The sequence below is a fragment of the Protopterus annectens genome, chromosome 15.part0, assembly GCF_019279795.1.
Source record: "Protopterus annectens isolate FY-2018-M chromosome 15.part0, PAN1.0, whole genome shotgun sequence".
Classification (NCBI taxonomy): domain Eukaryota; kingdom Metazoa; phylum Chordata; order Ceratodontiformes; family Protopteridae; genus Protopterus; species Protopterus annectens.
This window is the reverse complement of record NC_056749.1, coordinates 34,251,387-34,274,991: the sequence shown is the minus strand read 5'-3', so window position 1 is coordinate 34,274,991 and position 23,605 is coordinate 34,251,387. Positions and strand designations below refer to the sequence as shown.

At 42.2% G+C, this 23,605-nt stretch overlaps 1 protein-coding gene across 1 annotated transcript in view; it reads left to right on the top strand.

Moving 5' to 3' along the window:
• Positions 1-23,605, top strand: part of YJU2B (YJU2 splicing factor homolog B) — a 986,874-nt gene that overhangs the window by 836,224 nt on the left and 127,045 nt on the right. Inside the window, exon 8 of the mRNA XM_044057152.1 lies at positions 12,388-12,530. Coding sequence (XP_043913087.1) covers positions 12,388-12,530 — 143 coding nt within the window. The remainder of the gene's footprint in view (positions 1-12,387; positions 12,531-23,605) is intronic.

Genomic DNA, 23,605 nt, shown 5'->3' with positions numbered 1-23,605 from the left:
GTTACTTTCCCAGCGTGATGTGCTCTGTGCTATTAACTCACGCTGCTGTTACTTTTCCAGCATGATGTGCTCTGTACTGTTAACTCATGCTGCTGTTACGTTTCCAGCGTGATGTGCTCTGTACTATTAATACATGTTGTTGTTACTTTTGCAGCATGATGTGCTCTATGCTATTAACACATGCTGCTGTTACTTTTCCAGAGTGATGTGCTCTGTACTATTAACTCATGCTGCTGTTACTTTTCCAGCGTGATGTCCTCTGTGTTAACTCATGCTGCTGTTACTTTTCCAGCGTGATGTGCTCTGTACTATTAACACATGCTGCTGTTACTTTTCCAGCGTGATGTGCTCTGTGCTATTAACTCATGCTGCTGTTACTTTCCCAGCGTGATGTTCTCTGTACTGGTAACTCATGCTGTTCTTACTTTTCCAGCGTGATATACTCTGTGCTATTAACTCATGCTGCTGTTACTTTTGCAGAGTAGTGTGCTCTGTGCTATTAACACATGCTGCTCTTACTTTTCCAGCGTGATGTGCTCTGTACTATTAACTCATGCTGCTCTTACTTTCCCAGCGTGATGTGCTCTGTACTATTAACACATGCTGCTCTTACTTTCCCAGCCTGATGTGCTCTGTACTAGTAACTCATGCTGCTGTTACTTTCCCACCGTGATGTGCACTGTGCTCTTTACTCATGCTGCTGTTACTTTCCCAACATGATGGTCTCTGCGCTATTAACACATGTTGCTCTTACTTTGCCAGCATGATGTGCTCTGTACTATTAACACATGCTGCTGTTACTTTCCCAGCGTGATGTTCTCTGTACTAACACATGCTGCTGTTACTTTCCCAGCGTGATGTTCTCTGTACTAACACATGCTGCTGTTACTTTCCCAGCGTGATGTGCTCTGTACTATTAACTCATGCTGGTGTTACTTTTCCAGCGTGATGTGCTCTGTTCTGTTAACACATGCTGCTCTTACTTTTCCAGCGTGATTTGCTGTGTGCTATTAACACATGCTGCTGTTATTTTTGCAGAGTAGTGTGCTCTGTACTATTAACACATACTGCTGTTACTTTCCCAGCGTGATGTGGTCTGTGTTATTAACTCATGCTGCTGTTACTTTTCCAGCGTGATGTGCTCTGTACTATTAACTCATGCTGCTCTTTCTTTTCCAGCGTGATGTGCTCTGTATTAACACATGCTGCTATTACTTTCCCAGCATGTTGTGCTCTGTACTGTTCACTCATGCTGCTGTTACTTTCCCAGCGTGATGTGCTCTGTGTTAACTCATGCTGCTGTTACTTTTCCAGCGTGATGTGCTTTGTACTATTAACACATGCTGCTGTTACTTTCCCAGCGTGATGTTCTCTGTACTGTTAACTCATGCTGTTCTTACTTTTCCAGCGTGATATGCTCTGTGCTACTAACACATGCTGCTCTTACTTTTCTAGCATGATGTGCTCTGTACTATTAACTCATGCTGCTGTTACTTTCCCAGCCTGACGCGATCTGTGCTATCAACTCATGCTGCTGTTACTTTCCCATCATGATGTGATCTGTACTATTTACACATGCTGCTGTTCCTTTTCCAGCGTGATGTGCTCTGTACTATTGACTAATGCTGCTGTTACTTTTCCAGCGTGATGTCCTCTGTGTTATTAACTCATGCTGCTGTTACTTTTCCAGCGTGATGTGCTCTGTACTGTTAATACATGCTGCTGTTACTTTTCCAGCGTGATGTGCTCTGTACTATTAACACATGCTGCTGTTACTTTTCCAGCGTGATGTGCTCTATACTATTAACACATGCTGCTGTTACATTTCCAGCGTGATGTGCTCTGTACTATTAACTCATGCTGCTCTTACCTTTCCAGCGTGATGTGCTCTGTACTATTAACTCATGCTGCTCTTACTTTCCCAGTGTGATATTCTCTGTACTGTTAACTCATGCTGTTCTTAATTTTCCAGCGTGATATGCTCTGTGCTATTAACTCATGCTGCTGTTACTTTTGCAGAGTACTGTGCTCTGTGCTATTAACACATGCTGCTCTTACTTTTCCAGCATGATGTGCTCTGTACTATTAACTCATGCTGATGGTACTTTCCCAGCGTGATGTGCTCTGTACTATTAACACATGCTGCTGTTACTTTCCCAGCATGATGTGCTCTGTACTATTAACTCATGCTGCTGTTACTTTGCCAGTGTGATGTGCTCTGTTCTATTAACTGATGCTGCTGTTACTTTCCCAGCGTGATGTGCTCTGTACTATTAACTCATGCTGCTCTTACTTTTCCACCGTGATGTTCCCTCTACTATTAACTCATGCCGCTGTTACTTTCCCAGCGTGATGTGCTCTGTACTATTAACTCATGATGCTCTTACTTTCCCAGCGTGATGTGCTCTGTGCTATTAACACATGCTGCTGTTACTTTGGCAAAGTGGTTTGCTGTGTGCCATTAACTCATGCTGCTGTTACCTTTGCAGAGTGGTTTGCTGTGTCCTATTTAACACACAGTTATTTTGCAGAGTGGTGTTCTCTGTGATGTTGACACAATCTTGCCCAGCCATAGGAGGAACAAAATCATACATACCAAAATCCCCATGACCAATCTAAACAGGCAGCTAAGCGGGTTGATTAATACTTAAGAGGCTGCTAAATTTATAGAAAAAAAGTTTCTCAGGCAAACGACAAACACAAAGCTTTCTACGGCTATGTCCATAACCTCAGGGAAAATATACAACAGTGAGCAGAACTTGTAAATGGCATCACCCACACTAAACCATAGGCCATTGCCAGCCTTTTAGTTGACTGGTTCTGCTCACCCCCCCCACTCCCCCTAATAGTCCAAAGGAAATATTTCATACCACTATCCCCGCAACCCTTACTAGGGAGCAGGTCATCAATGCACGTTCCAAGGCCTAAAACACTGCTTCGATGGGCCCTGGAAACATCCTGGAATGCTTATTAACTAGCATGAAACATGATCTCTCTGGTCAACTTGAATCACTTTTCATCTGGAGCCTACAGTCAAGTTTTGTGCCTATAATCATTCCCCTGCACAAAGGAGGTCCCACCATTGATCTGGTTAGCTATAGGCCCATAGGTCTGATCAGCATGGTAAGGCCATGGAAAGCAGTATCATGGACCTGATAAATGAGAACATAGGTAACTTGCAAACACTGGACACATCATAATTTAGCTTTGTTAATGGAAGGCCATGCCTATGAAGTCTGGTGGACTTTTTTGAGAGGGTTACCAAAGCATTGTATGAAGGCAAGACTGTACACACAGCTTACTTTGGCATGGTCAAGGCTTTTGATACAATACCCCACTCAGGCATTATAGACAGCTTACTAATTTAGGTATAAACTCTTTTTACCACCTGCTGAATAGCCAGCTAACTCTCTGATAGGACCCAGGAGATCAAAATAGATGAGGCCACCTCCACCAAGAGGACAGTCACTAGCAGAACCCCCAGGGCTCGGTACTGGGCTCACTTCTTTTTGGCATCTATTTCTCTGAAATGGAAACAAATGCTAACTAAGTTTGCATATGCTTGTAAGCTGGGAGTTATCATTGACACCCCTCCAGGCACTAGCATACTTCAAGAAGGCTTTTTTTATCTGACTAACAAATGGTGCCAAAGCCATGGTCTTAAACTCAGTGCTAAGAAATGCATAATTGTACCCTTTGGTATGTCAAAACATCCTTGCTAATTACCGTGTTGGTAATATGCCCCAAGAGTTGACCCAGTAGTTAGGGATCTGGGTACGCATGTAGACAGTAGACTTGCCTACAGTGGTGAGGAAATCCTTTTATGTTACATAACTTATAAGTAAGGGCATGGTGTCTAGGTCCAAGGAGGTCATTATCCTACTGTACTCTGCCCTTATAAGACCAGTCGTAGAGTACAGTGCTCTTCAGTATGTACCTGACCAGGCATATGCAGCAACTAGAAAGACTTCAGAGGTTCCTTACAAAAAGAATACAAGTCATAACAAACTTGCCATATGCAGAGAGCCTTAAAGCCTTTCCACCTCTACTCCGTCGCCTATAGATTGCTGAGTGGCAATCTATGCTTGGCTTACAAGAATCTGCAAACCCCACACTTATGAGTCTCCTGCATATCTGTAAGTCATACAGTACCAGAAATACAAGGTCTAGAGAGATGAATTTTGTCTGTGACTTGAATAGAACATGCTGGAGAGACAGATATGTCCCAGAGACTGTCCCTCTTGTGGAACAGGCTTCTCATCCATTTGAAGCTGAGTTTGTCTATTAGCCAGTTTAAACCCAGCCTAGACCAGTGGATTTGGAATAGGAAATTTACACCAGGCCTGGCACCCATGTCCCTTATGGACAGGGGTAGCTTATAAATGCATGGCCCTCAATGTCCTGTTTGGATAGAGGATATCATTATTATTTGGGAAAACTTGGCTAAGCTTCGAAAGGCCCCCAGGGTCGTTAGCCTAATAACAATCTATAAATCTATGCTGCTGTTACTTTTGCAGAGTGGTGTGCTCTGTGCTGTTAACTCATACTTCTGTCTTTTTTTTCAGATTGGTGCAGTGTGTTCTGTTTACACTTGCTTTTGCCCTTGTGTAAAATGGCGCTCTTATTGGTTTTACTAGACATTGCTTTTACCTTTCACAGCATGTTGTGCTCAATGCCGTTACCCTTTGTTTAGTGCTATACTGTATGCATTATGCTGTGTGGGATGGTACAGCTTTTACCCTTTACAACATGGTTTACTCTGTGCTGTTATTACACGCTGTTACACTTTACAGCAAATGATGCTGTGTGTAGTTGCCCTGCATGGCTTTGTATATTCTGTATTCTTACCACATGTTGCTTTTACACGTTTTGTATGGTGCACTTTGTGTTGCTTTTAGCCTTTGTAGCTTGGTGCACTCTGTGCTGTTACATGCTTTTACCTTGTGTAGCATGGTGCACTCTGTGCTGCTGTTACATGCTTTTACCTTGTGTAGCATGGTGCACTATGTGCTGCTGTTACATGCTTTGCCTTTTGTAGTATGATGGTACACTTGCTATGCAGCTGCCATATATTGTTACCCTTTGTAGTGTGGCATGGTCTTCCCTTTTACCACATGCTGTTTTTATTCTTTACAGGTTGGTTACTGTTACTACTTTACTACATGCTGGTGTTCTCTCTATGCTGTTGCCCTTTCTAGCAAACTATGCCCTGCACAGTAACTACATGGCTGCTGTTACATTCACAGCATGGTAGATTGTGTACTGTTACCATCTGTCACTTTTATTCATTGTAGCATTGGTCATTTCCTGTGCTTTTGCCATGTGCCGGTGCCCTTTGCATCATGACAATGTTCTGTACTCTTCCCACAAGCTGCTATCTTTTGCAGCATGGAATGCTTTGTGCTGTCAGTGCATAGCTTTTGGTGGTGGTGCTATTTGCTGGTGCCAACATTGTAGTTCAGCTGGACTATTACCATGTGCTGCTTCCTTTAGCATTATGATCTTTGCAACCATACCACATGTTGTTGTCCTTTACAGTATGGTGTACTCTGATGTGTTACTGCATACTGATGTTACTGTTTACAAAACAGTTAATTCATGCTTCACTTGTGCTTTGTAGTGTTGTAATCTGGACATTTACCACATCATGCTGCTGTTGCCTTTTTTAGCCTAGTGCACTTCAGCTGTTACTACATGCAACCTGTTTTAAAATAACTCAAATTTGTTCTGTCAATATGCAGTGCATGGTGTACTGTTAGTGTGTCCTGCTGTTACCCTGTACAGCATGGTGCACTGTTGCTCTGTGCTACTGTTACCATTTATGGCATGGTGCACTGTTACTACATGTTGTTGTTTCCCTTTACACTACGGTACAGTGTTATTATGTGCTGCTGTTACCCTTCTTAGCATGATATACTGTTATTACATACTGTTTCCCTTTACAGCATGCTGCAGTGTTACTGTGTGCTTCTGTTACCCTTCTTAGCATGGTGTACTGTTATTACGTACTGTTTTACCCTTTACAGCATGGTGCACTGTTGGTGTCTACAGCTGTTACCATTTGTGGCATGGTGCACTGTTGGTGTCTGCAGCTGCTACTGTTCATGGCATGGTGGTGCACTGTTGGCGTATGTACCTGTTACTGTTCATGGCATAGTGCACTGTTGGTGTTTGCAGCTCTTACTGTTTATGCCATGGTGTATTGTTGGTGTGTCCAGCTTTTCTGTATATGGCATAGTGCATTGTTGGTGTTTGCAGCTGTTACTGTTTATGACATGGTGCACTGTTACTAAATACTGTTATTAACCTTTACAGAATAGTGCAATATTAATTACATGCTGATGTTCCTAGAAGTTTACTAGGCTAATGGCCCTAGAGCCCTTACAGGCCTAGCCATATTTATCCTGAGTTGCCCCAATTGTCGCTGGTTAGGTGAGTGAAGTTTGCAGAGGTAAAGGTCTGTGGTAGTAAATATCAACTTTCTCTGTTCAGGAGAGACATGGTTACCACCCCAGAAGTGAATTTGCTGTCACCCATCCATTGATCTAGGTTGCGTTTGAAGAGGATCAGGGAGGGACTCTGTTTCATGTGAACTGGAAACTTGTTCCAGAGAAGTGGCAGTCTCTAGGAGATGTATGCATCTCTCCAGCATGACCTGTTCATGTCAGAGGCTAGGTAAAGATCCCCGGAGTAAGTGACCCTCGTGCAGTTTGATTTATGAATGTGTAACATTTCCATCAGGGCCGGGTCAGAGACTGCCCTGCATGCCAGGCACAGGTCACTCCTTAGCAACCTGTAGGACAGGGCATTCAGTCTTTTCACGTAAGACTTATGTTGTGTACCCTGTAATTTCTTGGTGAGAAACCACTGTGATTTCTCCAGTTGTTGCAGGTGTCTGGTGAGGTACATACAAAAGGGAGCATTGTGCTCAATTACTGGTCTGATGAGGGCAGAGTATAATGGAATTATAGCATCCTTAGATCTAGTTGTGATGCCTGTACTTATAAGATGTGCCACAAAGAAGGGTTTCCTTACTACTATGTATACGTTATGGTCAAAGTTCAGATTGCTGTCATCCTGAATACCCAGATCGCACACCACTAGGTCTAAACTTAGGGGGATGCTGTCTGCAACATAATAAACAGGGATATCGGCTTTCCCAAAGGGAATAATAATACATTTTTTGCATTTAGCTTTAATCCACAGCTTTGGAACCAGTCATTTGTCTGTGTTAACCCTGCCTGCAGTATATTAACATAGTTGGAGGACTCAGTGATTGCTCCCAAATTGAAATCATCTGCGAAGTTTTTCAGCCACAGGCCATCAAAGTTCACCTGGACTTCTGAGAAATAAATTCTGAACAGTAAGGGGCCCAGCACAGAACCTGGTCACTTTTCTTTTGCTAGAGGTGAGGTCACCCACTTTGACAGTATGTGTCCCGTCAGAGAGCCAGTTGGCTACCCATTCGGTAATGTAGAGATTAATTCTGAATTGGGAGAGTTTCTTTATAATACCTGAGTGGAGGATTGTGTCATATGTTTTGTCTAGGTCAAGGTAGGCGGTATGCATTTTCTTTCCCTTGTCCAGGGCCTTGATGACTTTCTTGAATAATTCAACCATGTTTAACAGGCATGATCTAACGAATCTGAACTTGGTTGAGTTCACAGTTTGGAGATTATATATATCCTTGTTAATAAGGTCTATAATGATTCTTTTCATGGCCTTGCAGATGAGGCTAGTCAGTCTTATGGACCTGTAATTCCCAGGGTCTGTCCCCCTTTGTGCAGAGGGATTACTGTTGCTGTCCTCAGTTCCACCGAAACATAACCAGTTCACAGGCTGTGGTTAAGCGGGGATTCAGATGGGTCATGTTTTAAGTTGTTTAGGCAACATGGGGTGTTGAGTGGTCCCACTGATGCTGAGTATTTGGCCTTGGAGACCTGTGAGGTGACCTTCTCTCCGAAGATGATAATAAGTTGCAGTTAGTACAGTTGCCACATGCTGTTTGCAGTGTGGCACATTGTGTAATGTTATTACAGGCTGTATGATGTAGTGTTTCCTTTACAGCATTTTGCACTTTCCTCTCTTGTTTTAAAACACTGGCCCTGTGCTCCTAAATAGTTCCAACACACTGCAATATGACATTCTTTTACTAACACTGAGAGCAGTAATCACAGACCAATAGCAGTATAATGTGCTCCTTTATGTTTATTTTATTTTTATTTTTATTTTACATTTGTTGACCGGGCTAGTCTAGCTGGACAAATATCCGTTTTCAGTAGAGGCCCAGGGAGAAAAGCTCCAATTACAAGAAGTAAAACAATCATTAACAATAAAAAATATTAAGCATAATACAATAAGTACAAAGGTGGACTTATGTATGAATTAACGGAAACAACAAAAAAAAAAAAGCAGAACAACAATTTTTCAGAAAATAGCTGGTTAACAATAAAATTACAAGGTAAGCAACATTCTGCAGTTAGATACAGAAAAAAACTCTAGATGTGATAACATGGTGGAGGGAAGAAGAGAAAAAAATGCTAGAGACAATCTCAAAGATAAAACTGACAACAGTTAAAATAAGTTGTTTAGAGGGACAGTTGGGAAAATGGGGGAAGTTGGGAGTAGTGGAGAAATAATTTCAGTCAGGATTAGCACAAGGACACAGCCATTGAGTTTTAAGATGTTCTTTGATATGTCGTTTGAAAAGGGATGTAGAGTCTAGGTTTGTTATTTCATGAGGTAGTTGATTCCAGATTTTCCGACAGAATTTGAAAATAATGAGTCCCCAGCTTTATTCTGTGATTTGGTTAAGGCTACAAGGAGTTTATTAGCCGAGCGTAGTGTGGCTAGGTTTTTATAAGGTGAAATCAGTTTTGTAAGGCTAGGGGTAGCATCAGGGTAGTAAAGGGTCTTATGAATGATAATTAATTGTTGATAGAGTAAGTGGTTGTTGAGTTCTAACCAATCTAGTTGCTTGAGGTTGAGACAGTGGTGGGTTCTAAAAGGGGTAGCAGTAATGAATCTAGTAATACTATTGTAACAGGTAGAAAGTTTGGTGATGTTATTTTTAGACAAGTTTGTATATATAGCAGAGGCATAGAAAAGGGTGGAGATCAGGTGGGTCTGGGCCACTGTTTTTCTAGCAGATGGGGTAAGAAAGGGTTTAATTCTGTAGAGAGTACCGATTTTTTTGTTAACTGATTTAATGGTGTTATTAATGTGGTCATCAAAATTAAGATGGTTGTCAATAGTTACACCTAATAGGCGAGTGGTCATATCTGGACTAATACAGGTAGCATTGTTAGAGGAGATAGTGAAGAAAGGTGTTGGTGATTTGTGCGTAGGGGTAAAGAGAAGAAGTTTTGTTTTTTTGGGATTAAGAAGGATGGAGTGTTCCATAAACCAATTTTCTACATTATGGAAGACTGTTTGGGTGAGGGACTGGAGGGAGGAAACGTTATTAGCAGCACAGATTAGAGTTGAGTCATCAGCATATTGAATGCAGATGGCTTGGGGTATATTCAAATGAAGGTCATTGATAAATAAAGACGTTGTGATTGCAGTCCAGTGAACACTGACAGTGTACAGACGATACAGACAAGCATAAATATGTCTATGTATTATCTGCCTGCAGATTTCATTTGACCCTTACAAATTACCATCTCCTCTTTCCAACATGTGCCAGACACTTTTAAACACATCTGCAGATGTATGTCCCACCCCCTCAAAAATCCATTCCAGGGCTTCAATACCCTCTTAAATTAATAGTTCCTGATAGCATTATTGAATTCCCCTCTCATAGCCATGTCTCCCAGGTCTTTCAGCTTCAGTGTCATTAACCTGCCCTTCTTATGACATGGTGTGGCACTTCATTTGCTGTTTCTTTTACTCCATAACCCTTTGTCTCTTGATCATCTTGGTGGATTTCATTTGCATAATGCCAGACATTTTGCTGATTTTCAGGACATGGCCTTCTGATCTGAAGACAGTGTTCTAAGTCATCACCTGCATGTCTGATCAGATAGATGAAACCGCTGCATTAAACCACTGTACTATCAGTGATGCAGGGTTCAAATTCTTTTCCCAGCCTTATCCTTCCCCCGTACTACTAATGAATTGAGGCAGCTCCTAATTGCTTTATCCCATACATGGGTCCCTTCAAATTGTCTATGGTATGATCCCAGTTATTCTCACTAGAGGTAACGTACAGTTTTTGACCATGGGATGGGTAAGGCTAATCTAACACCAAATGGGATAGGTTAAATTCAAGCACCAAAAGGAAGCTGACTTGGGTTAAAATGGCCTGCAAGAGCAGCTAGCCCATTACTTATGAAGCTATGCCTAGAGTCCAAGTCTGTGGACTGGCAATGTAATTCAGCATTCTGTTGGCCTTTACCACAGTCCTGTCACACTAAAGTGCGCATCCTGTAGGTGATTGAAATACTCTGCTTTGTTCTTCCTCTTTGCTCCAGGAATACCAGTTGTCCTTTGATTTCCTGTGCTTTTTACATAAAATTGTAGCTGTCATTTATCTGCATAGCTTGTGTGCTTGTGATTTGCACCAAATCATTTGGGAAGCTAGTTCCCTATTGCTATTTGCTTATGTAATACCCAAGGCCGTTTGTGAACAAGTTGAGAATTTTCATGCGTTTGCTGATCCAAACTGGTCCTAATATTAAGCTGTGTGGTACCTGCTAGTCACTGTCATCACATTTTGCAGCTGTCCAAACTGTCCCCCTCTAAGGTTTCTTGCATTTCTGATTCTGTCCAACCATTTGAATCCCCTATCCTTTTGTTCCATGCAGCCCCCTATTAAGGCTTGTTAGCAAAAGCTTTATTGAAATCTAGATGTACCATATGCACTTTTTTTGCCTGTGAGCCTACATAGTAACCGAGAGTCATACGTAGAACATATAGATGTAGTAGATCTCTGCAATGTGAATCTCTGATGTTCATCTGCCATACAATTTTGTATTTAGGAACACCATGAACTCGCCTTGTAGAATTCTTTCACTAACTTTAATGAGCATTGACTAGTTTTAATTCTGTTTTTTTCTTGAACTCTTGTGTTTGTAAGGATGGTCTCACAGTTAGCACAGAAGACTATAACCCTTAGCGGTTACTGAGCTACTTGTTGTGCCTGAGGTATGCAATTTGATTAATTTCACCTTCATTTGCTTATTGTATGACTCTGAGTAAGCCTTTTAACCATGTAGTTCTCTTGGTTTACCCCTGCAAAAAGACAGTTGTGGGCATTGGCTTAGCGGGTCAATAAATAAGTTAAAAAAAAAATGTTGCCATTTTATAGTTCTGTGACACAACAGGCCTCCTCAATTAACAAAAACTTCCACAACCAGACGAAACTGGTATAGTAGAAAATGGATCCCTGTGTGGATGTTGTTTTGCTTATCCACTCTGATCTGTCCATATCATCTTGTTGAAGTCTTTGGTCCCCGGGTCTCCTCTGGAAACTAGTCCTTGATTCTGAGAGATCTGCTTGGTTAATAAATGTTAAATAGGTAAACTAACTAAAATTTCTAGAAGACGAAACCTTTCAGAATTGGGTTTGTATGTGACTAGAGGTCGGCACTTGAAGAGCAAAAGTGATGGGGTGGGAAGATTTAAGGACAGTTGTGAATAAATACATATTTACAAATTGAATACTGAGCATGTTTGTAGGTCAAAAACAGTATTGAAATTCAAGGATGCGTGGTACTTGCTAATACTATCTACATTTTAGAAGGATAATGGATATACTGCATTCAGTTGGCCACTAAACTGAAACTCTGTCATGTTCAACAGACCCAGGAGGCTTCTGATGGAAGGAAACCGATTTTTATTTTGGGGTGGGGGTCTTTACCACCAAGGTTAGGTTACAAGGACCTTGAAGGTAACTTACAGAACTTTTTTTCAGAAGTGGGTTAGGAAGGGCAGGCATGAGTTAGTGGGCTTCAGATAGGTAGCAGTCAGATAAACGTATACCAGGATAACTCTAAGGGAAGACGCATGATGATGTGGACTTTTGGATGATGAGATGAGCTGTTTTACCAGAATTATTATTTTTTATTGTATGTATTTATTTATGCCTTCTTGACTGGTTAGTCTCACTAGGCCATTGGCCTGTCTTCGGAGAAACCAGAATTGGTATTCATACTACTGGTATTTATTAAGCAAGGGGCGGGACTGCATTTTGGAGTGGTGCTGTCAACAAAGAAGGCAGTATAATTGTCTAGAGGGGTCAGGGGGTACTTCTGTAAATCAGCATTTATATAACTGTGCCATTTTCTTTTGTCTGTATAAAGATCTGGAGGTCTTGACTCAGATGCACTGCTTGGTGTAAGCAAAACCTGCCCTGTTAACTTTGCATTTTTGTTCCCCTCTCAGGTTCAGGATGAAGTGCCACCTTTGTGATAATTACATTGAGATGCAGACCGACCCTGCAAACTGTGACTATGTAATAGTTAGTGGTGCAAGACGCAAAGAAGAGAGATGGGACATGAAGGAGAATGAGCAGGTCATGACCACAGGTAGGCATCATGCAGCATATGAACATTACTTTGTTAGGGAATGGCATTTGGATTTCTGCCACTATTTTGTACATTCAATGGTTTCATATGGAGATTTTTTTTTTTTTTTTTTTTTTTTTTAAATGTCTTGGGTGTCATTATGAGATCTTTCTATAGATGAGGTTCATTACTTGTATGAGAATAATCATACAGATTTAGCATTTCCTAAAATGTCAGTCACTCTGTTGTGAGCGGTTATTGGGGGAATAAAAAGATGCAGAAATCATTAGATCCTTAATACTGTGGAGGAGGTGAGGGTGGCAGTGAACCAAGATTTGCAGGTTCCACAATGAGTAGGGGAAATGAGCCTGCGTGTTTATATTATGCTGTTGAAAACTCAAACTGTCGACAGTGTAATAATCAACACGAAAATGTGGAAACCCCCAAACATCGAACACGCACACACAGAAAAAAAAAAACACAACACAATTGCTGTATGCAAGGGGGCAAGCCCCCCCCCCACACGCACACACCCCGCTACTTAAATATACCAACTCCGAGATCGCACTACATTGCAGTAAATGGAAATCTCCCCTTACGGAGATTTCCATTTACATGCGCGATGACTTTTGCTTTCGACATTTTGGTGCCAACAATATCAGCTTCGATATTGTCTGCCTTCGACAGGGTGAAGTAGACCCGAGCCTGCTGTACCACATATGTTCTGTCAGTCATAGTTCTTTTTCAATCTATGTGCTGTCGGTCATAATTTTTTTCTGTCCTTTATACACACAGAATTGTATTGGTTTGTACACTGGGAGTTTGTTCTACCACATTATGTCATAGTTCCATAAAGTCTCCCTTTCCATTTCTGTTCCAGCTTGTAATGGCCAGACACTAGTCTGATCATTTATTTTAATTTGTATGCTAACTGGATAAACCATTAGGCAGAAATATCATTTTTCAATGGTGACCCAAGAGCCCTTTTGGTTAAGTGACATGTTTAGAGTCACACAGTCAGCAAATGGAGACTGTGGGCTTATTAACAGCTCATGGGGTTAGTCCATCACATTAAACATCCAGATATTGCTACTCTGTTTCTACAGAAATTTCACAAATCAAAACTGATTTTAAGTCATTGTAAACATTCTGTAATAGAAATGTATAAATCCACTTTTCCCAATAGTTTTCTTACTTGCCATAGAGATCAAAGTTTATACAAAATACCTTTGTGTGAGGGGACGCCTTGTAGGGGGTAGGGGACAGTAATAATGAATAGTTTTGATTACTCTTCTGAAATGTTGTTGCTGTTATCTAAAATCTGACTTGGAGAAGAGTTTCAGTTAACAAAATAAATATCGCATATGCTAAGTTGGACTTTACTTTATGATATGGTCATGCAGGGGGAAATTCAGTATGAGCAGTGGGAGTACCTAAATGTTCTAAACCCAAGATAGCATGTAGCTTCGGTATTCCAAAAACCCATACATGCTCTCTTGAACCCCTTTTGAGGCCTGTTGTGTCGGCCAAGGGTTTTAAGAGTGAACCCCTGGCCAAATACATGGATTACAAGTGTAATTCGATTATTGAATCTGAATCTTATATTTTAAAGGACTTTTGGCATCTTTTGTAGGTTTTAAACTTATTACAGTACAATGATAGTACTATTTTTATCACTGTTGATGTTGTGGACCTATTCTCTGTCATTCTTCACGAGATTGGAACCAAATGGTTTTTCAATTTTCTGTCGGAGTACACATCTTTGACTACCCAAGATACCCGTGTAGTTATTGCTGTCCTTGAATTAACATTAAGCAACAGTTTTATTTTCTTCTAGGGAGAGTACTACCATCAGGTATCTGGTGTGGCAATGGGTGTGGCCTATGACTCTGTATGCCAACATTGTGTTAGCCATGTGGGACAAAACAATGGTGTTCACTCCCTAGTTTCACTCCATAGTACATGGGTAGGCTATCTGCCCGAAGGCATTTATAAGCCTAGCTGTAATGTATTGGCTTTCGCCGCCCCCTTTAATTTTGTGCCTCTGTCCAGCAGAGCCATTGAAGTGATCCCTGGGGTAAACTTTCTGTTTCCCATCAAGGTTTCTTTTGAAGAGTGTTAGCAGGGAGCCCTGCCTAATGTAGATTGGAATCTTGTTCCAGAGCATGGGAAGTCTCTGGGACAGGAATCTATCCCTCCAGCACGTCCTATTTATTGATGTTCATCGTACTATGCTGCTGCAGTCATCACACTTGAGTTATCCTGTCGTCAGGCGGTCCCACAGTCGGCCTGATTTCCAAAGCCTTGGTCCGGCGTCTGTTGTTGTCGCTTCTTTCCTGACATCAATGCGACAGGGGTATAAAAGAGGCAGCCAACGCCATTTTCTTCAGTCTTTCTTGCTGCGCGGTGCCCAAAGCAGAAGCAGTTTGCAAGTGCCGGTCGGCCAGCTCCTGAGATTTTCGAACAGAATTTCAGCCGAAGTCTTCTATAAAGCTAAGTACCCCGTTGGGGAAACATTTCTTGCCTCAGACCGATGTCAGACAAAATTAATAATTGTATTTCTTGTGGAAAGCAAATGCCTCATAAGGATTTTCATTCTTATTGTATTCCTTGCCTAGGCCCAGACCACGACGTTTCTGGTTGTCGGTTTTGCGCTAGGTTCAGTAAACGCACTATTAAGCGTCGGGCTGATAACGCCCGACATTATTTTGGCAGAAAATTCAATTACATTATGTCATCGGAACCTCCGACTACCGCTATGTTTAAAAAACGCAAGGACAAAGACCGGCAGCCTAGACCTAGGCCAGATACCGAGGTCTCAGTTAGGCCTGCCGCCGGATCAGTATTTCGTGAGGCGCCTACGCAGTCCCTGACTACCGCAGATTTAGAAAATATGACTACCTCCCAGTCAGAATCTACTGGGCCACTGGAACTGGTTCCTCCTCAACTCGCGGACTCCAGCCCTGGTGGCGATCCGGAGACTATGGACAGGCCTTCGGTTTCAGAAGACGTCTTTAAACCGACGACTCTTTCCATTAAGTCATACACTAAGCTTCCAAAGGTTAAGAAACCGGGTCCACAGACTCCCTTACAGGCCCCTATGCCTAAAAAACAGATGCACAAAATGGCGCAGGACCTGATTACCCTTCTCAGAGGTTCCCAGCCCCCTCCTGACAAAAGGCCTAGACTGGAGGAAGCTTTACCTCCTTCTGATCAGGAATCCATTTTCTCATCAGACTCTGAGGAACAGGATTACCCCTTCCCTCTCTCTGAAGACTCAGATGCTGAGGAGTCTATTCCCTCTGTTTCCCCCCCCGAAGACTTCTCTTTTGGGGAAACCCTGCACACCATGAGAGAGCATTTCCACTGGGAAGGACAAGATTACTCTGACTCCAAGAAAAGACTCTGTGAGTTTCTTCTTTTGCCTCAACATAGACCCCTAGCCATTCCTCCTGTTTTGGACATTCTGGATGATGTCTACACTGAATCCAGTCTAAATCCAGATTCCTTACCTCCAGCACCACCTAAGCCAGACAGATACTATCGAGTCCCTGACTCTCACAAGTTTTATATAAAAGCCCTGCTGCAGACCCAGAAACCATTTCCCATGGTCCCAAAGGGGTTAAGGCCTCTACTGCTAAGAATCCACTACCTGCTGAAAGAGATTCCAGGGCATTAGAAAGATGGGGGAAAAAAGTGTATACCTCTGCCACTTTGGCCATGAGGGCATTAAGCTGCCAATTCCACATGATTAAATACCAGCAGTACTTGCTTACTCAGTTAAAACAGAAAGTGATCCTTCAAACAGATCAACTAGATTTCAAAGGGATGCAAGATTTGTTGCATACAGCAGAACAAGTGGGTAAACATACCTTGCAGTGTGGTTTTGATTCTTTGGAGGCCTCATGTAGAGCAGCAGTCACAGGGTCTGTAATACGTAGACATGCTTGGCTAAAAGAGCAGACCTTACCAGAACATGTCAAAGCAAAGTTACTGGATGCTCCACTGCAAAAGGCTGCGTTATTTGGTGTCAAAGCAGAGGAAGTTTTAAAGAAGATGGAAGAAAAGGCAAAATCAATGCAAACAGTTAAGGATTTTTTACAGGTACAGCCTCCTCGCTTCAGCAGAAACTGGCCATCAAAAAACTGGTCCTTTCCTGCTTCAGACAGACCCCAAAGGGGCAGGTATAGACGCCCTAGGGGCAGAGGCCAGGCACAGGGTACCTTCAGGCCTAGACAATGGCAAACAACAACTCAGAGGGGGAGACGACAGATCTCAACCCTTCAGAAAACAAACTCAATGACTTTCCTCTCAGCCTGCCAAGCAAAATTGCCCAGGCAGCACCTCTAGGAGGAAAACTGGCTCTTTTCCCACAAAATTGGCACATCATACCAAAGGACAAATGGGTTCTGGATATTATTACCCGAGGCTACAGATTTCATTTTCACACTTTACCACGGATGAGAGGCATGCCAAATCTGCCAACAAACCAATGGACAGAGGCACAAAAGCAAATTTCAGCTCTCATGAACATGAAAGCAATTCACAAGGTACCTGCAAAAGAGCAAGGTCAAGGATTTTACTCAAGACGGTTTCTAGTACCAAGAAAGGACAAAGCCTGGAGACCCATCTTAGACCTTTCAATTCTAAACACGTACCTGGACATTCCCAAATTCAAAATGCTCACACTACAGCAGCATCTTCCCATGCTGGGCAAGGAGTCTTGGCTGGTAACGTTGGACCTCCAAGAGGCATACCTGCATGTCCCTATCAGACAAGATTGCAGAAGATACCTCAGATTTTTGGCAGGCACAATGCATTATCAATTCTCTGCATTGCCCTTTGGCTTATTTACTGCGCCCAGAGTATTCACGAAATGCCTGGCATCAGTAATTGCATACTGCAGACAGCGAGGAATACAAACTTATCCATATCTGGGCGACTGCCTGATCCAAGCGGACAGCAAAGACATCCTACTACAGCATCTGGCATTTGTAACAAAGTTGCTAAGTTGCCTAGGTTTCACAGTAAACAAAAAGAAGTCAAAAGTAATACCCTCACAAGAAATAATTTTCCTGGGTGCCAGCTTGAATACAATGGGCCCAGATGGCTTACCTCACGCCAGACAAGCAAAAACAACTGGCTCAGTACTTCAAAAGTATGGCAACTTCTACCCAGCTCACTGCAAGGAAATTCCTGCAGGCATTGGGGTACATGGCATCCTGCATTCAACTAATTGCATATGCAAGGCTGCATATGAGAACTACAATGGTACCTAAAAAGCGTATGGTCCCAACACAGACACAGCCTCGAAGCAACTATAACTCTCATTCCCTGCCTTCAAAAAGAATTTCTATGGTGGGCCCAAGCATGCCAAGCAAACAAGGGCCTTCCTTTTGTCTCACCTCCACCAAACCAAACCTTGACAACAGATTCATCAGACTACGCCTGGGGTGCACACATGGCAGGACAATGCATACAGGGCAAATGGTCTGCAAACCAAAGGCAACTGCACATCAATCAAAAGGAGATGCTAGCTGTAAAAAATGCACTAACAGCCTTCAAGGACCTTTTGCATCCAGGGCAACTTCTAATAAGGATGGACAACACCACAGTTATGTGGTACAGAAACAAACAAGGAGGGACGCACTCCTACCCACCATGCAGACAGGCAATGGACTTGTGGAATACAGCATTAACTTACCAAGTACAACTGCAAGCACAATTCCTGCCAGTAAAAGAAAACATTTTGGCAGACAAATTAAGCAGAAATTTGACAGACCCTCACGAGTGGAGACTACACCCACAAGTATTCTCAATGATAACGCAAAGGTGGGGAACACCAGACATAGACTGGTTTGCCTCAACCAACAATTGCCAGCTACAAAACTTTTGCACAAGGACTTACCATCCCCTGGCCTGGAAAGTGGATGCCCTGTCATTCAGTTGGACAGCATTGTCAGTCTACGCCTTCCCACCTCTGCCTCTACTCACCCAGGTATTACTGAAAACCAGATCAGAGAGACCACAGATGATCCTCATTGCCCCGGACTGACCACGTCAACACTGGTACCCACTACTACGACACTTGACTCACAGCCCTCCATGGATCTTACCTCAATTCCCTCTGCTGTTAACCCAACAAAACTCTCAGATCCTTCATAGTCAGCTAAGGACCTTAAATCTAGCTGCATGGAAAATACCTTAAATTATCAAGCAACACTTCTCTCAAAGGACGTCCAGAATGTCATTTTGGAGGCCTGGAAGCACCAAAAAAACTTACTCAGACAAATGGAAAAGATTTTGTGTATGGAACCAGGCCAGAAGCCTAAATCCTGGCATCCCAAACATTCCGCACATACTCCAATATCTAATGCTACACAAAGGCCTTTCTTTCTCATTCATAAAGATCCATGCTTCAGCCATTTCAGCTCAATATGAATACAGTTCCTCCCATTTTCTCTCATCCTTTGCTAAGGCAGTTTCTCAGAGGGGCAGAAAATATAAGACCCCCCCCCCCCCAGAAAACCACCTACTCCAACTTGGGACCTAAATTTTGTTCTCAAAGTTAACACTTCCTCCTTTTGAACCAGCCTTTTCAGCAGAGCTTCAATACTTGTCATGGAAGACTGCCCTGCTGCTGGCTATCAGCTTAGCACGCAGAGTCTCAGAACTGCAGGCACTTATGGCAGTGGAGCCCTTCATCATTTTCCATCAGGACATAGTATCTTTACGCACCAACCCTTCCTTCATGCCAAAGGTAGTATCCAGTGTGGCTCTCAATCAGACCATACACTTACCTACCTTTTATCCAAACCCACAGAATAAAGGAGAAAGACTCCTTCACTCTTTGGACATTCACAGACAGTTACGTTACTACTTGGACAGGACAAAGGCCTTCAGAAAATCTGACCAACTCCTTGTATCCTATGCACCAGGCTCAGAAGGAAAGGCTATTTCAAAACAGACCATTTCCAAATGGATAGCACATTGCATCCGCTTTTGCTACTCACACCACGGGAAAGCAGTGCCTGCTAGTGTTAGGTTTCACTCCTCCAGGGCTACAGCAACCTCAGCAGCCTTCCTCCGAGGAGTCCCAACAAAGGACATTCTGGAGGCAGCTACCTGGAGTTCAGTGCACACCTTCACCAAGCATTACCACCTTCCTCTGTACTCAAAAACCAGAGCTGGGTTTTCCACTGCAGTTCTGCAGGGCATCTTAGCTGCACCTAACCCAGTTTAGCTCCTACCACCCAAACATAGCTTTGGGATTCTACCCAAGTATGATGACTGCAGCAGCATAGCACGATGAACATAGTACAGTTTTGTACCTACCATAAATGTATATGTTCGAGTGGTTATGCTGCTGCAGTCCAGGTTACCCTCCCTCCATCTCCTCTACCTAACAAGGCTTTTCTTATTCCTCCATGTACTTCAACCTTTGGGATGCATGTCTATATGGTGTATTTGCTTACAACTAGTACCATTGCTTTGCACTAAGGTATGTTTTGCAAGCTTCTTATTTTGCCTTCTTAGTTTGGGGCACCTGACATCTGGGGCAAGAAAAACTGAAGAAAATGGCATCGGCTGCCTCTTTTATACCCCTGCCGCACTGACGTCAGGGAAGAAGCAATGACAACTGACGCCGGACTAAGGCTTTGGAATTCAGGCCGACTGCGGGACCGCCTGACGGCGGGGTAACCCAAGTGTGATGACTGCAGCAGCATAACCACTCTAACATCTACATTTATGGTAGGTACAAAACTGTACTTTGTGGCGAGGTTTAGATCCCTAGGGCGTGTGGCTCGAGGGGACATGGTTTTCTTTAGGTGGAGCATGTCCATCAATTCTGGGTTGGATGGATATGGCCTTGTATGTCAGCCATAGATCACCTCTGAGTAGGTAATATGCAACCGAGTACAGCTGGAGTTTCTTCATTTGAACTGCATAGGGCATCTGTTTTAGGCCAGTGATCCTCTTGGTGAGGTACTTCTGTGGTCTTTCCAGCTGTTGCAGGTGTCTTGTAAGGTACATGCCAAATGGGGTCTGATGAGTGATGCGTAGACATGCTCAGTGACCTCTCTTGATCTGGATGCAAACCCCTTTTGTGATTAGGTGGGCCACACAGGATTTTCTAACCACTTTGGCAATGTGATTATCAAAGGAGAGATTACTCTCTACTTGGGTCTCCAGGTCCCTTATTGCGTCTTCCGTATTTAGGGGGCTACCGCCTATGTGGTAGTTTGTGGGTACTTTGTTTTTTCCAAAGGGGATGACTATGCACTTTTTGGCATTTAGCTTGAGGCCATGGTTCTGACACCAGGTATCTGTCTCAGTGAGACCCTTTTGGAGGATGTCTGTGTCAGCCGGAGTCAATTATAGCCCCTAGTTTGCAGTCATCTGCAAACTTGGTCAGCCATAGTCCTCCTGTGCTTGCCTGTACCTCTGAGAAGTATTTTCTTCCGTTTTCTTGATGATGTGCTCTTCTTATGGAAAGGTACTATAGAACAATGGAAAACATTCCATTTTCAATGGCAAAATTTTACATCTTTTCTTAAATTACTCTTACGGTACAGACAGGATAAATTATTTGGACATTATGTTGGAAAAGAATCCTGTCAATGATTGTCTTTCATCAAATTTTTACAGAAAGGAGACGTTTTCTAACTCATATGTACATTTTAACAGTTGTCACCCTTTCCATCAAAAAGTCTGTTGTCAAAGGCCAAATGGTCAGGCTTTCATATCAGACAGCAGTACTTTTGATATTGACATACAGCATTTTATATGTATGTTTATGGAAAGGGCATACCCCATTCAGTTGTTAAACACTATTAGAACTGAAGTGGTTAGTCATCATAGTGACCATTTTCCACCTGTATTAAAAATCAGGTCTGCTGCAACTGAGAGTGTTGTGGAATCAACTCTGGGCAGGATGAGTAGTACTAGTTTTGGTTCGTCCATTCCTACTTTTTCCATTCCATATAGAAAGGATGTTTTCTTAAGTGCCAGTATAGTTAGGTTGAATTGGGATCTGTTTTTTTCCCAGTGACAACAAGAAACATATAGGAACAGCCCCTGTGATTGTCTTTTTGAAAGGTAGAAACATTAAGACACTTTTGGAATTGCCCAGTATTGGAGATGCATTGACGAGAGTACACTGAGCAATGCGGAAATGTGGGACCTGCAAGTTTTGTAGGTTTATCAACAAAAGTCCATGCATTTCAGTAGAAATCTTTGCAAAACCTATACCTTGCCCAGGGAGGTGTAATTGTCGCACCTCCCATATTGTCTACCTTGCTACATGCAGCTTCTGCAGCTCCTTTTATGAGGGGAAAATATGAGGGGAAAACAATTAGAAAGCTAAAAGATAGAATTCAGGAGCATGTCTATGATATCATTAAAAAAACAACATTTTGTTCAGACACACTGATCAAATTTTAAAAAGTTTTTATTTTTCATTATTGACAGGGTAACACTAACAAATCTGAGTGGAGATTTTGATAATTTGCTCAAATACAAATAGCTTTCAAAGCAGCCGAGACTCTATGCCTCAGCTTCCCGTCGTATTAATGATGCTGTTTCAGTTATTAGTGCATTAAACAAAAAAGCTGCTTTAGTTTAAGTTATTGTTTAATAACTTTTTTCATTTATGGTTGATTCATAATACTTCGTACATTTACTGTTCCTTATGTTTTTTTTTTTTTTTCAGTTTTAGTCTTGCACTCAAATGTTAGTCTACTCTGTTATGAATTTGTTTGGTTTTATATGATGTTCCTTTAATCTGAGCCACTACACTCTTTGGATGATATCACTTTCATTTTACAAAATGTTTGTTGTCTGGATGAGGTTTTAGCACTTACAGTCCGTTACTGTGGCAGGTAAATCATTCTAATGTAGTCTTTGTAGTGTTAAGACGAAAGCATTCAGGCTTTGGTTTGTAAATATTTTTGTACATTAAATGTGTGACGCTGCAGTCTGGTTGGTTATGTTTTCTTTTTTTTTGTTTCTTAGGGTACTCCTTGTGACTGTAAATGAGAATTCTGCTGCCTTCTGACACCTTGCTCTTATTTGCAAGAGACGTATTGCTTGAGTTTTAATTTTTCTGTATTCAAGAGCATTTTCTTAGCTTACCTCACAATTTTCTTTCTATTCCGTGGTAAAACTGAAATTAAAAGTATATCCTTTTCAGTATATGTAGGAATAGTCTGTCTCACTAGCTGCATAGCATATCTCCATTCCTAATTCTGTAATGTTACTTTTCCTAATTCAAAGCACTGAGCTTACAAGTCTTGCGGTAGCAAGCCGTGTATCGGCACCCAAAATGCCGCTGTTTGCTAGTACCAAAAAACGTACTTGGACCGATTAGCGAACTAGTCGAGGAGGGGTTATTGGAGTTCAAGGAACCTCCAATAAAGCAAAATCGGTAACCGTGAAAGGCTAAGGCAGGACTAATAATTATTCCTAATGGTATTCAATTCATGCTACCTAGAAGTCCTTAGCTGTGTTAATATAAAATAAAACTTTCCAAACTTTAATTAAATGCTAAGATACCATACTCGCAGTAGTTCTTTGTAATTTCTTTTTACTGTCCGTGGTTGATGAGCACAGTATAATTATTTTATCAGGGACTTCCAGTATTTATAACATTTTTACATTTTACAGTAAATGAAGTAGTGAGGCCATGCAGTAGTTGTTAGTTTGCAACATTCTTGGCAATCCCATCATTTTTCAATATGTAAAACTTACTGAAGGGTAGAATGTTTAACAGACATAGTGTTTTTTGCGACAGCAGTCAACAAATACGTGAAAGTATAAGTTGCCTAAAAAGCTGGGGGTAGGCTACGGTGGAGTGAGGGAAGTATAAGAATAAAAGAATTTGTAAATTGTGTGTGATTGGCAAGTGTACTTGGTGTGAGAGGGTGGTCTGGCTGAGAGGGGAAGATGAGAAAGGCTGGCTTTAGGTGGAACTATAGGAGGCAGGAGTGGAGAAGTGGGAAAACTGGGTGTCCCGTAGTGATTGGAAGGCTGCTGTGGGTGTGTGAGGGAATGAATGTGTACTACGGAGGGTGGCGACTAGACCACAGGAAGGAGAG